Source organism: Ornithorhynchus anatinus, chromosome 4 (genome assembly GCF_004115215.2).
Source record: "Ornithorhynchus anatinus isolate Pmale09 chromosome 4, mOrnAna1.pri.v4, whole genome shotgun sequence".
Lineage (NCBI taxonomy): Eukaryota > Metazoa > Chordata > Mammalia > Monotremata > Ornithorhynchidae > Ornithorhynchus > Ornithorhynchus anatinus.
In genome coordinates this window covers 117,327,562-117,341,859 of record NC_041731.1, presented here as the reverse complement: position 1 = coordinate 117,341,859, position 14,298 = coordinate 117,327,562, and the positions used below count along the sequence as shown (strand labels likewise).

Here is a 14,298-nt window from a genome sequence, read left to right as displayed (position 1 = left end):
GGCAGCAAGGTAGTTGACTGGATGGAGCACAAATGAGCACAAGGCCCAGGGAGGGAGGGAAGGCACACGAGATGGGCCCTGGCCTAGGCAGCCTGCACAAGCAAAAACCCTCTCCACCTCACCTCAACGGGATCTAGGAAGCTGCCGTGCATCTCTTTCCTTCTGCTCAGGTCTTGGGTTAATAATAATAATAATAATGTTGGTATTTGTTAAGCGCTTACTATGTGCCGAGCACTGTTCTAAGCGCTGGGGTAGACATAGGGGAATCAGGTTGTCCCACGTGGGGCTCACAATCTTAATCCTCATTTTACAGATGAGGGAACTGAGGCACAGAGAAGTTAAGTGACTTGCCCATAGTCACACAGCCAACAAGTGGCAGAGCTGGGATTCGAACTCATGAGCCCTGACTCCAAAGCCCATGCTCTTTCCACTGAGCCACGCTGCTTCTCCAATGTCATGACTTCAGGTAAACTAAGCATCTACACATCTGAAGCTCTGAGCATCTATAAGAGTAAATTAGTTGTGTGTGGTTTGACATCTCACTCGGCATCATTTGGGGAAGCTTTTTGGGGAAGCAAATATTCATTCTGCTTAAAACCAGTAATAATTTCACTCATTTTAAGGTGTCCAGTATTTTACGGTTCCTTATTTGGGTTAAAAAGTCTGAAATGTTTTCACAAGAGGCTCTTTCTCTATGTCTGATTAACCCTATTTATATTGGGAGTCCATGTGGGACAGGGAGACCATCTACTCTGTTTACTTCAAATTATCTGAGCAGCTCCTGGAGAGCAGGGATGATGTCTACCAACTGTTTGTTTTTTTTCTTAACAGTATTTGTTAAGTACTTACTACGTGCCAGACACTGTACTAAGGAGTGGGACAGACAGAAGCTAACCACATTGGACACAGTCCATGTCGCATGTGGGGCTCACAGTCTTAATCCTCATTTACAGATGAAAAAAATTGAGGCACAGAGAAGTGAAGCAACTTACCAAGAGCCTAGGACCTTCTGGCTCCCAAACTCCTTCTCTATCCACTAGCCCACACTGCTTCTCAAGTGCTCAGTACACAGTGCTCTGAATACAGCAAGTGCTCAATAAAAGTGACTAATTAACACACGGCACACACTTAGAGTTACTACTAGACTTCTTGTTAACTTTTATTTGGCTCTGAGTATCAATCACATTTCTTGATTTTTCCCTTCTTCAGAGACATGAAGGAAGTACACATTAGAAATTTAGCAAAGCACTGCTTCTCCACCAATTACCATATCAGAATTTTAGTGATGGAAAGTTCAAAAACTACATCTGACATTCTGAATACCAGAAAAGTCTATTTCCCTTTAGAACTACATACTTTCCATACGTTTTCCATAGGTTTTATATTTTTGGCAGATCACAATGTTTTATCTGGGTTTAATATTAAACTCCAAAAGTCTATACGATCAGATTTATCTCACCACCAAAAACAAAAATACTCTAAAAGAATTTTAGTGAGACATATTTAACGTTCTTTCTTCTAAAAACTGTAATCTCCCTTCTGAGGACTGAAAAAAAACATAATGCCCAAATCATGGTCAATAGGAACCCTGGATAACTACTTATTGCTAAGAATTGCTAAATCTCTGCCGAACATTAAACATGCACTATGTTTATAGTTAAAAGGTACAATTAAGCTTGTTTGCCATAATTAAACTTGTTCTGCTCTTTCCCAGTTTACCAGCAGCTGAAGACCAAGTTGACCTGCAATTTCATATTTATCTTGGAAGTATTTTGTTTTGTTTTTATGGTATTTTTTTTTTAATGGTATTTTTAAGCACTTACTGCGTGCCAGGCTGAGGTAGATACAAACTAATCAGGTCGGACACAGTCCATGTCCCACATGGGGCTCACAGTTTTAATCCCTCTTTTATAGATGAGGGAACTGAAGCCCACAGAAGTTAAATGACTCGCCCAAAGTCACACAGCAGACAAGTGGCAGAGTTGGAATTAGAACACAGGTCTTTCAGACTCCCAGGTCCATGTTCTGTGCACTAGGCCATGCTGTTTCTCTTGAATGATGGAAAAAAAGGAATCCTTGCTACTTCCAAACCTGTGTAATTTCTACAATTATTTTATACAGATGTTCCATTCTAGAGGCCCATACCCAAGAAGACATGAAATTTATTTTAAGCTGCTTTACTGAATCAGTCAGGTATTACAGGCAGTAAGCCTATAGAAGATCAAGACCTGACAACTCAAAATTCATATTGGCAATACAGGGCTAAAAGTTGCCACAGGATTCTGCTATTTATGTAGTGCACTGACCAACGATAGAGAGGAAGACAGGAAGTAGAAAGCCAAATCAAGAGGGCTAACACATCTTAAAGACACTGAGAAATAGAATGTGGCAGCTCAGACCAAATTATGAGTCGGCAGAGCCATAGCATTGTTCCACCTTCTCTGAGGCTTTGAGCCCTAGACCCCGCACAGGGGCCCCATTTGGCTCCTTGAGAGGTTCCAGGGCCACTTGTGGGCACGAACAATAAAGCTCTGGACTGTAATCAGTCTCCTAGCACTGAATGCAGCTACTCTGGGTGGGACACGTGAAGGGAATTAGCAACAGCAGGATGCCCAAACGACTGCTAAAATTGGGAAACAAAAGCAAGGAGAGTAAAGGAAATGTTTTAAGGAAACGTGTTTTCTTCAAATGTGAAGGACAAAATGTGCTCTCTTCCCGCAGACCCCAACCCCTCTCTTTCCCTCTATATATTTCTATGTGTAGATACCTCTCTCTGTCTGCTTTACACTGAAAACCTAGTGGTTCCTGTACTGAAATCCAGATTCTGCTTCTCAGGCTTTGTTAACTGGTAAGGCTTCCAGGGCACAGTCTCCCTTCCCACACAGAGCTGCCGACCAGTCGACGACGTTCTAGTCATCCATTTCTTTAGCTACCCAGCTGACTTAGGCAGGGCCCTGCTGCTAGCTCAAGTCCCCAAGCCCGGTGACACTTGGGAGAGCCCAGGTCTGACGGAAAGCTGAGGTGGTCTAGAAAGGTCCCTTGCAGCTCACGAGATGGCCAACAACATTTAGAGTTATGGGAGTAATGGGGCTCTTTGGTTGCTCTGTACTCTGTCAGCCATCTCTCTCCGCCAAAATCAAACTGAGCACGAGAGCATCGCCTAGCTTGCAGATGGTATGTAGTGGATGCTCTACGGATGAGCACGGGGGAAGGTCACTCCGCGGCAAAGGGACAACTCAGGCTATTGCGATCAAGCCACCGACATCAAGGCTGAGAGTTATTTAAAAGGGCCCTCTAAAAACAATAGTGGTGTCTATTTTGCCAAGCCCCAAACCCAATTCCCCTGGAGTGCCAGGGTGAAGTGGCAGGATTGCGTTGCTGGCCAAGGGCATGCTGGTAACCCTTTTAGATGTGTGGAGGGGGTGGCCCAGGCCATCATCCCCCAGAGAAGCTGGCACTGGCCTACTTCAAAGTTGTAGTAATAGCAGCAGCATTTATTAAGCACCCACTAGGTGTGCTGCTCGGTAGCTACGTGCTTGGGAAGTATAGTGACACATTCCTCACCCAGAAACAATTAGACTCTAATGGAATACCAAAAATAAAAATATGAAAAACACTGTCAAAATGAGTATGCACAAGTGCAGAGGACGATGTTTATAAGTACTAGATGTGGCTAAAGGAATGATGCGGATTAAGGTACTGGGAAATTAACTGGGGAAAACCTTGTTAGATGAGGTGGGATTTTAAGAGGGATTCAAATGTGAGGAGAGTTTTGGTCTGCTTTATGTGGGGGATGGAGGGATTTCCAAGCCGTGAGAACCGCGTGAGTCGGTGGATGTGGTGGAGTCGACAGTGAGGGAATGAGGGCAGAGAGCATTTGACCCGCCCCACCCCTCCAAAGCTCCCCAGAATACGGTTTCAGATCCTCCAGAATTTGAACAAAAGAATGGGCTCCTTGGAAAGAAGAATGTGCATAACCCAGACAGATTCAACTCTTGACTTAGCCAAAAAGTTTTACAATTAATGTTGGTCAATCTATAATAGGACAAGGATTTTGGGGGGGGGGGGCTGGCATGATTTAACCCAAATTCTTCACCCCCAAATATTTTTAATTAGGCCTAAATCCCCACATTTACATTTTACTTTTATATTGTTAAGTTTATATATAGATAGATTAGTCGATGGTATCTGAACGCTTACTGTGGTGAAGAGTACCACACTATCCGCTAACCGCTTGGGGGAAGTACAATACAGCGATGGTAGGCACGTTCCTTGCCCATAGCGAGCTTACAATCTAGAGCGGGAGACAGACTTAAATATAAATAAATTATGGATATGTATAAAGTTGCTGTGGGGTTGAGGGTCAGTGGATATCAGGTTCTTAAAGGTTACTTGCCTAAGTGCAAAAGTGACACATAGGGAAAGGGAATAAGGGAAAAGAGGGCTTAATGGGGGAAGGGCTCTTGGTGGAGATGTGATCTGAATAAGGCTTTGAAGGTGGGGACGGGGGTGATCTGGTCGTTAATAGAGGGGGAGGGAGTTCTGAAAGACTTGCATTTGTCTTTTTTTTCCTAAGGCACTTCCCTTCTCCACCACTCTAATCTATCTTTTGGATGAGGGTCAATTAATCATCTCACTACAATTTAGAGGCCTACCCTGAAAACCAAAATAGAGATGTTAAATTCTGGACCGACCCATCAAACAAGTCTCTCAGAACAATGTGATTTTCATCACTCTTGTAGCACTTCACGATAACATGCAGATATCGGAAAGAAGTGCCGCCAAAGAACACTGACCACTCACATATCCTTGGTTGCGAATTACACATATGAAACTGAATTAAAGCCTGGAATTTAAAAAATTTAAACCTGATGTCTCCATTACATAAACCTGAAAATTAGCCCCCAAAATCCAAACCCTACTTAAGACTAATGGAACACACTCATGCACACAATTCATCAACAAAACTGAAGTATTAAAAATGTGATCACATTTCAGTTCAATTTCATTTTGTACGCCAAGCCTAACAAGATTCAACAATTACATAGAAGACAGAGGGAAAAATGATCACTAAAAGTGATCCAGAATTCTTTTTATCCAGTAGATCTGAAGATGAGGCTGGTTATTTTATAAGCTATACTAAACACCAACAATGAAGTTGATAAGGCTATTCCACTACCACAATATTTTTAAAAATTGGTGTAATTAAAAAATATCTGCATTTTGATTATACCTCAAAATTCTGTTCCATTAAGTTTCCACCTTTACTCAAACTCTCCATGATGGCCTTATTTCGAAGAATATCTTCTTCACTGAGATGTTCTCTTCTTTTCCTTGATTCTAACACAAGTCCATTTACCAGGTAAAAGTCTGCCAAAAAGTTTCCTACTCTTTCCTAAAACAAAATTAAATATTTCAAAATAATAAATCACAAAACATCTTAAAAATAAACAAAAAAATCACAGTGACAATCTTTTCGGGCTCTCTCGGCTTAAGGCAACGTTAGTATTCCTTTAAAACTGCCGTCATTAGATTCACTCTTTTTCTATGTGACCAGCAAGACGGGAAAACATAGTTTGAGAACAAATTAGCCATCAGCGAATCAAAACTGACAGGAAAATCAAGATAAAATTACCACTTGCTATTCAATTAGAATTTATCTTCAAGCAACTGGGAGCTTTTTTAAAGGACATTAATTATGGAAAACCATCATCACTGACCTCACCTTGCCTCTCATGACTGTCTGACGATTAATTAGATATTGTCTTTAGAGACTAAGCTCCTCGGAAATGATCGCTACCTTGTTTGGTGTTATCTTGACTAGCTGTCATCCACCCTGGACCCACTTAGGCCAGGGAAAATGAGTTGCTGCAGGTTTGGCTTTGGAGCTGGTGCCCTGACTGCATTCTAGGGACTCACGCTAGCTCAAACGCAGCCAGCCCTGGCATAGGTGCCAACTTCTCATTTTGAATGAGGGAGGAAAAAGAAATGGGGCTTCGAAGATCATGGAGTAAATCTGGGAGCAGCAAGCAAACTTCCAAGAGTTAACGGGCCGGGAAGAGCCAATCTGGGGTCTTTCCAGCCCCGCTTGGAAATATTTTGTTCTTTTCAGCCCCGCTGGGGAGCTTGCTCTCCAGAAATGTGGGATGAACATTATGGGGAGTTCAGCCTTAAAAAGATGTGGGGGGTGGAAAATTGATTTCAAGTCCTTACCCAGAAAAATCTCTCATAATTGGCACCAATGCTAGGACGTCAGAAAACAACTGTGGACGGCACTGATCAAAAGCTGCAACTCCCGTTCCCTCTTCCCTCATTACACCATCTCCTAGATCACCAAGCCCTATTATTTTGCCATGACCTAATTTCGTACACATTCTCAACCCCGTGCTAATTTTTAAAACAACCTGGCTAGCTCAGCTCCTTGAAGGTCAAAGCCACTGTCAGTGTGCCTGAGCCCCCTGCTCCTTCTTCTAACTGCCCAGGGCTCCGTGCGGACTAGAGATCCAAGGACAGCTAGCGATCCAAGGACGGCTAGAGATCCAAGGACCTGCCCCAACTCAGCCTAACTTGGTCACCGCCTCCAGGCCACAGCAATCAAGTCGCAAGCCAGACCAAAGGGGGGCCCAGACCCACTTTTGGGAACACTGCCAGGGAAGTGCCCTCCCCCTCGGAGAACTCCTGGGAGTTGCGGTCCCAACAGTCCTGGGGACAACCGGGCATACACAGAGCCAGCATACCTGTGCAGCGGCACTCCAGCTTCCCACCCCCAAATCCTCAAACAGAAAAAGTGCCTTGTGAGACCTGGTCTACTCCATCCAATTTGCTTTTGCCTCAAAGTCAGGAGATCTTCACAACTTCTATCTACCAATTTGGTAACAGTCCAGACCTGGGTGGAAGTAAATTACCTGGGTGGAAGTAAACGGATCTAGGTCTCTCCCATTTTCTTAATGGGTTTCCATATAAGATGGCCTGTCAGAGTTGGTTGGCAATATGTACAGAACGAGCATTGTAGGGGACAATAAGGAACCTTGTGGAAGGCAACTGAATTGAGTCCAAGAGCCCAGGGAAGACAACCCCAGTGCAACCATCCCTGGGACCCAGTTGAGGGAGAGCAAATGCAAATGACTGATGTCACTTCCACTTATTGCCGGCCATGTGGTAAACAGGATTAGAACCATGTGGACATCTGCCACGGTCACAGCAAAGCCAGTGGACAGGAGGAATCTCTCCGACTCAAATCCGAGCAGGAACAGACACCGTTCCCTTCTCTCTTCCACCCTCTCACCAACCGAGACATCCACCCTTCCCCAGTTGGCATCTGACTTGAGGCACGGGAAAGGATTCTGATTCAATTCAATGATCATCTGTAGTACCCAAGAAACCCAAAGTCTCAATGAGGACATACTGTTTTGTCTTCCCGGAAAAGCCATCCTGTTTGGGCACGTGTGAAAGTAATTGATTTGGTTGATAAAGTTGCTGAATAAATATCACTGCTCATCAAAATGTCAACTTCTTCCTCTGTTTCCATCTCTGATTCCTGGAAGAAAATGAAGTCTTGAAATGGTAAGACAGCACAGGTGGAATGTGGGAAACATTTACCTTGTAGAACAGAATGGTTCAACTACAGGCTCATGGGGCCCAAGGGGTCACCAGGGGTAGCCCTCAACTCCCTCCAGTGTTCTTGGCAGCCCAGCTTCGGCACCCTTTTCTGGCTCCCAAATCCATTCAGAAGGGTCGCTGGAAGAGAGACGGGGGAAATACAGGCTTCTGGCATTACTTCTGGAATCTTCTGGGAGCCCTGCCAAGCAGCGAGTGAGGAGGGGTTTAGCACAAGCCCTCGCAATGCTGAGAGTTTGGGTGTCTGGGATTTTTGGGTAGTGTGCCACCTTCCTCTATTCCACTGCAAGAGCGGGTGGGTGTTGTAGAGACCCTCAGAACTACAGCACCTTTTCTCCAGGGGAAACTTGGTGGGAGGAGGGGGCTCCAGGCCAAGTCATTTTCCCTCTGTCTGCTTGCCCATATGCCTTTCTCGGCTCTACTCTGTAACCTGAATGTGGGCAGGGATCGTGCCTACCTAGTACTGTACTCTCCCAAGGACTTAATCCAGTGCTCTTTATACAGTAAGTGCTCAATAAATGCCACAGGCTCGTGTTGTAGGGATGGGGAAAGGCCATGCAGACCACCAGACGCCTGACTGAGGGGTAAGGCTCATATAATTAAACAGCTCCAGCCCCTTGAGTCTGATCTGGGGAGGGAGACTGGCAGTCTGGAAATTTACCTCACTAACAACTGATTTCTCTCAGGAAGAACACCGGTTTATTTCAGTGGAGAGTTACTCACCTCGTGATGTATTCGCTGGTAAACTTTTTGTTCATTGTCTAACACTACAAAAGATTCAGAGGGTGCAGCATCCCCATTGAAAATGAAGCTTAAGTCCCCTCGTTGGCACTTCATGTCAGTAAAATCTATGAGAGTTGTGTCAAGCCTGGGAAAAATGGATTAGGATTTAGAAACCACTAAAGAAACAAGTATTCTGGAAAAGATTATAATTCAAATGTGCTGCCTTTGTTTTTTCCACCTAATATAACCTTTACAAAACACTTTATTTCAGAGCCCATTTTCCTCTTGCTGTTTTTATGAAAACATTTTACATTTCACATAATTTGCTACAATATTTTACTAAAAGAAAACCACTGGGGTTTGGCATCTTTGTATTTGACTTTTCAGGCTATGCAATTTGCAATGAAGTCTTTTCTACGAATGGCCTTTCTTTAGCATGACATTACACAGTATAAAGTCAACTCGGAGGACTCTAGCTGCACAATTTGAGGTGAGTTCAGAAAGCTACAAAAAGTCTGGTTAACTTTCTATATAAACTTGCTCAGGGCCCAACTAATTCAGTTTTTAATCAGATATCTGCAAGTGCTGGTTTCCAACTATGAGTGAGTTGTTAGAAATAGACACTTTTCTATTCAGGAACAAGGCAGGCACAACCACAACCACCCTGCCCCCCAACCACCCACCCCCCCAAAAAAACAAACACTTTTTAACTCTCCAGAATAGCAGAAGCATTTTAATTACCATTACAAAATACCGGATACCAGCCCAAAGAGATTACCTTCAGGACAGTGTACAAAAGTTAGCACAATAGGGCTCTGTCCAACCAGGCTATCAGGGATTTGCCGTGAACTATTTATTAAAATGGTTACCAAGTGTCTCGAAATTCTCTAAAGTTGGGTTCATCCTTTTTTTGGCTAAGCACTGCAGAGTCTGATATTTCCTGTTATTAGGTTATATAAAGAAGTCTTCAACACATAAAAGGAGGAAAGGTTCAAGTGCCAGCTGGAACAGTCTGTTTCCTGGTATGTGGCAACTGGAGAAGAATCTCTTTTGCACCATCCTTTACGAGACAAAAGGCCTGGCTCTGCCCGACTAGGGAAATAAGGGGCCATCAAAGACCACCCCAGGGCCCAAGGTTTGAATTTAGAGGGGAAGGGGAGTGTAACTTTCCACACTCTCACCCCCATCCCACTTGTCAGGATTAGATGTGGATTCTTGAACAGACAAGCCAGATGGAGGGTAGAGTGCCCTAGAAAGTGGTGGTTGGGGGCAGGGCAAGTAGTGGGTTTTACCCCCATGATGGCTGGGGATCATTACACTGTCCCTGAAGAGTATTACCTGGCTTGAAGGGAGGGAAATGGAAATGGATCATTTCCCAGGGGGTTGTCATACTCCAGAGAGCATCAGATGGGAGAACAGAGTTCATAGCTAACAGGAATTGTTTCCCTCAAGTTACTGAGATTCACACGAAAGTGGCTTTCAGAAACTCTTAAAAGAATTCTGAGGTACTGGGTGTAAGTGGGGAGAGGCCACATAGTTAACCTCACATAGTTAATTTTCCTGGATTTTCTCCAAACTACAAACAGCTCCTACAGTCGACCTAAACTAACCACAAAACAAACCATTCTCTCTGAAACAAACAATCCAACAGAAAAGAAGATATGCCCATTAAACTACATGGTGACACTTAACTCGAGGAAGCAAAACTATCATGGTTTATTTTCTTTTTGATGGGATCAGCCATGATCTTTAACGTTAATATTATTACTGGGGGTATGCAGCAAGTGAAAATATATCGACCAATGGTATGTGCATGAGAGTACTAAACAGATGATACCCTAAAACATTCCAGAGGGAGAGCCCCCCCCTCAAAAAAAGTAACATATTACTGTCCCGTTTTAGTTTTGTTGCTTTTTTTAAATATACATAATGCTAATCTGGCTTGCTGATGGGTTCCCTGGCCTCTGCCTGGTTAGAGTGGTACATCTGCACATGTGCCCTGTCCACCAATAGGTAAGATCAGAGGGAGAAGACATCAGTACAAGCAAATTACAGTATCTTCCCTATCTGCAACTCTAACTCCTCTGCCACTCCTGCTGCATTTTACTTTCACAAGTACACAGACATAGGCAGCCATAAAACACCCACGCGCACAAGTGCAAGAAAGGATCCCGAGGGTCGGAAAGGTACAGAGCCACAGGAGAGAGGCAGAGAATTAGGAAACAGGATGAATGGAGAAAGAATGAATGCATCATTTATATCTAACAAGCATAATTTTGGCTAAAGACGTGCCTAAGCACACGTTACCAGTGGTTCAGTGGACCCTGGGTGCACGGCATGCCAGCTGAAGAATAATGCCCACACTGAGCCTTCATCAGTCCAGGCTGGACAATCTAGTCATATCTAAAACGGCTCAGGGAGAAAGTTCACGCACTCTAGCACCAAAACAAAGATCTGTCAAGGAAAGAGATCCCCCCCACGCTCATCAAGAGACAGTGAAAGCAGCACCCTTTACATCATCACAAGAGTAATTTCCTTTGAGAAAGACTTCCCACAGGCTGGCATCTGAAGAAGGGAGGAACTTGCTCGTCATGGAGGACTCTTTGATGGACTGGGAACGTAGGGCAGGAGTCTGGGAAACAACTGTGAGTTCGGATTTCCTCAGCTAGAAAAAGTCCAAGCCTTTGCTGGAAAAGTGTGTGTCTACCAGGTTGTATTGGGATGGACCACCCTGCCATGGTGGGCCAATGGATCTCTTTAATGAAGGAGGATCTGTCATAAGCCAGGATCTGGTATGGGGTCCCTTCAGTAATGGTTATCTGGTGGGATACTCTTACAGCAGTAAACAGCTAATATTTTACTTCTGTTGGCTTCAAAACAGGTAAGTGAAAGGAATGACCCCAGGAGACTAAGTTAAATTGTAACAGTAGTTTTTACTCTAGACAAATTTAAAAGAGCTCTAAAAAAACTTTGCGTGTTTCCTATGATCCACTGCTTGCAATTGCAGCAACGGGCTCCTTTTCCCCATGATTAATAGATACAAATCGCTGTTTTCAACACAGCATTCAAGGTCACTTGAACAACTCCCCGACGTCAATCATATTTACTGAGCACTTACTGTATCTACAGCACTGTACTAAGCACAGTTTAAAAGGGTATTGTCAATGTATTATCTCCAGATGATTGTTTAAACCACATTGCTCCCAACAGTTAATCTACAAACCCAACAAATTCAGCAGTGCTGAACCTGACTCAGCAAACCCGTTGTCAATTAATGCTTCCCTAACTGATAATGATGTTGCTCTCAAGGGAAGCTACTAAGTTTTCAAGAGGTGAAAATGCAGCAATACTTAATAATAATAATAATAATAATAATAATAATAATAATTGTGGGATTTGTTAAGCCCGTACTGTGTGCCAGGCATTGGGGTGGATACAAGCAAAATCATTTGGACACAGTCCTTGTCCTACATGGGACTCCCAGTCTCATTCCCCATTTTACAGACAGATAACAGGCATGGAGAAGTGAAGTGAATGCCCAAGGTCACACGTCAGACAAGTGGAAGAGCCAGAATTAGAACCCATTACCTTCTCTGGCTACCAGGCCCATGCTCTATCCACTACCCATGCTACCTAACATCTGTCAGTTGGACTATTTGCACTTCCTAAACCCTACTGCCGTACCAGTGGGAAATACGTTGCTTTGGGAATCAGAAGACCTGGATTCAGACACAGCAGCTCTGTCTGCTGCCAGCTAATATGACAGAACAATACACAAACCACCGACAATAGAACCAGTTCCCGTGCCTTCGCCATTCCTGATCAAGAGACTCCATCAACACCTGTTTTCCCAGCATTTACAAGAGCGCCTGCCTTAACCACTCTTGTATGCGCTCTAGGAGGTAGGGCCTTCCAAAAAGGATGTTGAACGCTATTAACCCCAAGTCCCAAAGGAGTTCGTTGGCAGGACCCCATCCACTGTTTTAAAGAAGCAGGCAGTAAATTGGGATCAACTGACTCCAGATCTAAAAGGCTAAGTCAGAGCTCCCCGCAACTCAGTAACAAAAATAAATCAGGCTTACCTGATATTTATACCTTGCTTGTATATTTTACATGCATCCGAAGGCAGAATTCGGGAAAGTAAAGGCACTGCATTTGTAAGGGAAAAAAGTAAATATTACTAGGGTATCGAAAGACATGGCAAGCACTTATGCAACTCTGAAAACAAAGTAAATACATATTTACTAAGTATTTTGCAAATCTTTCGTTCCACCAAAATCTTTTTTGAAAGCAGATTTTAAATCTGAGGAATGCTGTGGTTCTGAACCAAAAGGAAAATGTGAAAGAGTTCTAGGAACTACATTTGGAATCTCTAAAACCTGGAAGACGTAAAATTAGCTTTACAGAAGAAATGTACCAACTAGCTCCCGCTAGTCTGAACTGAAGAGAGAAAATCTCAACATCTTTCAAATCAAGGACAACTTTGTAGATTTTCTGCAAAGAATTAAAAATGCTGTGGACGCTCTATTACTATACTTCAATCAATGAAATTCCAAGTGGGGACATTTTTACATAAGCAAGATCTGAGCAGGCCATGTTAAAGCTGGTGGCTTTATTTGAAAAAAGTGTCATTTTACAAAGTAGTCAGATAATACCATCCCTCCCTACTTAAGCACACTTGTATGTGTGACTGTAAGACCTACTTATTCTAATAAACTAATTTGTAAATGTTTTTATGTCTATCTCCCTAGTAGAACATCAGCTCCTTGTAGGCAGGAAAGGTGTTTCTGTTGTTCTTTCCCCAACTGTTTTGTATTGTGCACCACACCCAGTGGGAGCTCAAACCCTGTTACTACCATTACCCTGCCTATTATACTGGAACCAGTTCAGGGAGCTCATACAGGAGCCATAATAATAATAATAATGTTGGTATTTGTTAAGCGCTTACAATGTGCCGAGCACTGATCTAAGCGCTGGGGTAGACACAGGGGGAATCAGGTTGTCCCACATGGGGCTCACACTCTTAATCCCCATTTTACAGATGAGGTAACTGAGGCACCGAGAAGTTAAGTGACTTGCCCAAAGTCACACAGCTGACAAGTGGCTGAGCGGGGATTCAAACCCATGACCTCTGACTCCAAAGCCCATGCTCTTTCCACTGAACCACACTCCTTCTCTGGGCCATGTGTGCACTGTACCTGTCCCACTGAGCCTCACTGAGGCTGGCCTCACTGAGCCATGTGTGCACTGTACCTGTCCCAGTACTTAGAAGAGGGCTTGGCACGTAACTACTGTATTAAATGTTTACTATTAACATGTGTGATTGCAAGCTTCTCCACTACATAGTACACTCCCTGAGGGCACGAATTACGGCTACCAACTTTACTGCTCTGTACTAACTCAAATGCTCGGTATAGTACCAGACTGATGACAAGCTCTCAGGATGTGTGATGGTTGCCCTCGACACTCTCTGAATAGTTAGGGTTGTATAACCATTCAATCAATGGTACTTACTGAAAGCTTACCTTGTGCAGAGCACGGTACTAAGTGCTTGGGAGAGTACAAGGAGAGGAACATTGGTTGTACCATCCAACATCATGAACTTTTCCCACAGCTAACCCATTGTAACCTCTCATCCCTAAATTTTGCTAAATGCTTTTTGAACCCACTGCAATTTTTTGTTTCCGCAACCAGTATGGTAATAGAACATTCCTAAACCGCATAACTCTAAATGGACTATCAACTACTGGGGCCAATATTACATTTTTCAGGGATTCTACCCACCTCATTTAAGAAGTGGATCGGAAAACGTCTGGGTTTTTTTTTTCTCTGAAACTTTCGTGAACAAGGAAAAAAATGGTTTCAGGAATTACCTAATTAGAAAGCTGAAATTCCTTTCAGAGATCAAAAGTTATTTCATATTTTTATTAATCTGCTACTTTTCTATTAAAGGGTAAC

General features: G+C 43.4%; 1 protein-coding gene across 1 annotated transcript in view; it reads right to left on the bottom strand.

Moving 5' to 3' along the window:
* Nucleotides 1-14,298, bottom strand: part of ANKRD13C (ankyrin repeat domain 13C) — a 91,721-nt gene that overhangs the window by 16,233 nt on the left and 61,190 nt on the right. The window contains exons 6-9 of the mRNA XM_029062476.2: nucleotides 12,423-12,489; nucleotides 8,341-8,485; nucleotides 7,406-7,537; nucleotides 5,234-5,395 (exon numbers count right to left, since the gene is read on the bottom strand). Coding sequence (XP_028918309.1) covers nucleotides 5,234-5,395; nucleotides 7,406-7,537; nucleotides 8,341-8,485; nucleotides 12,423-12,489 — 506 coding nt within the window. The remainder of the gene's footprint in view (nucleotides 1-5,233; nucleotides 5,396-7,405; nucleotides 7,538-8,340; nucleotides 8,486-12,422; nucleotides 12,490-14,298) is intronic.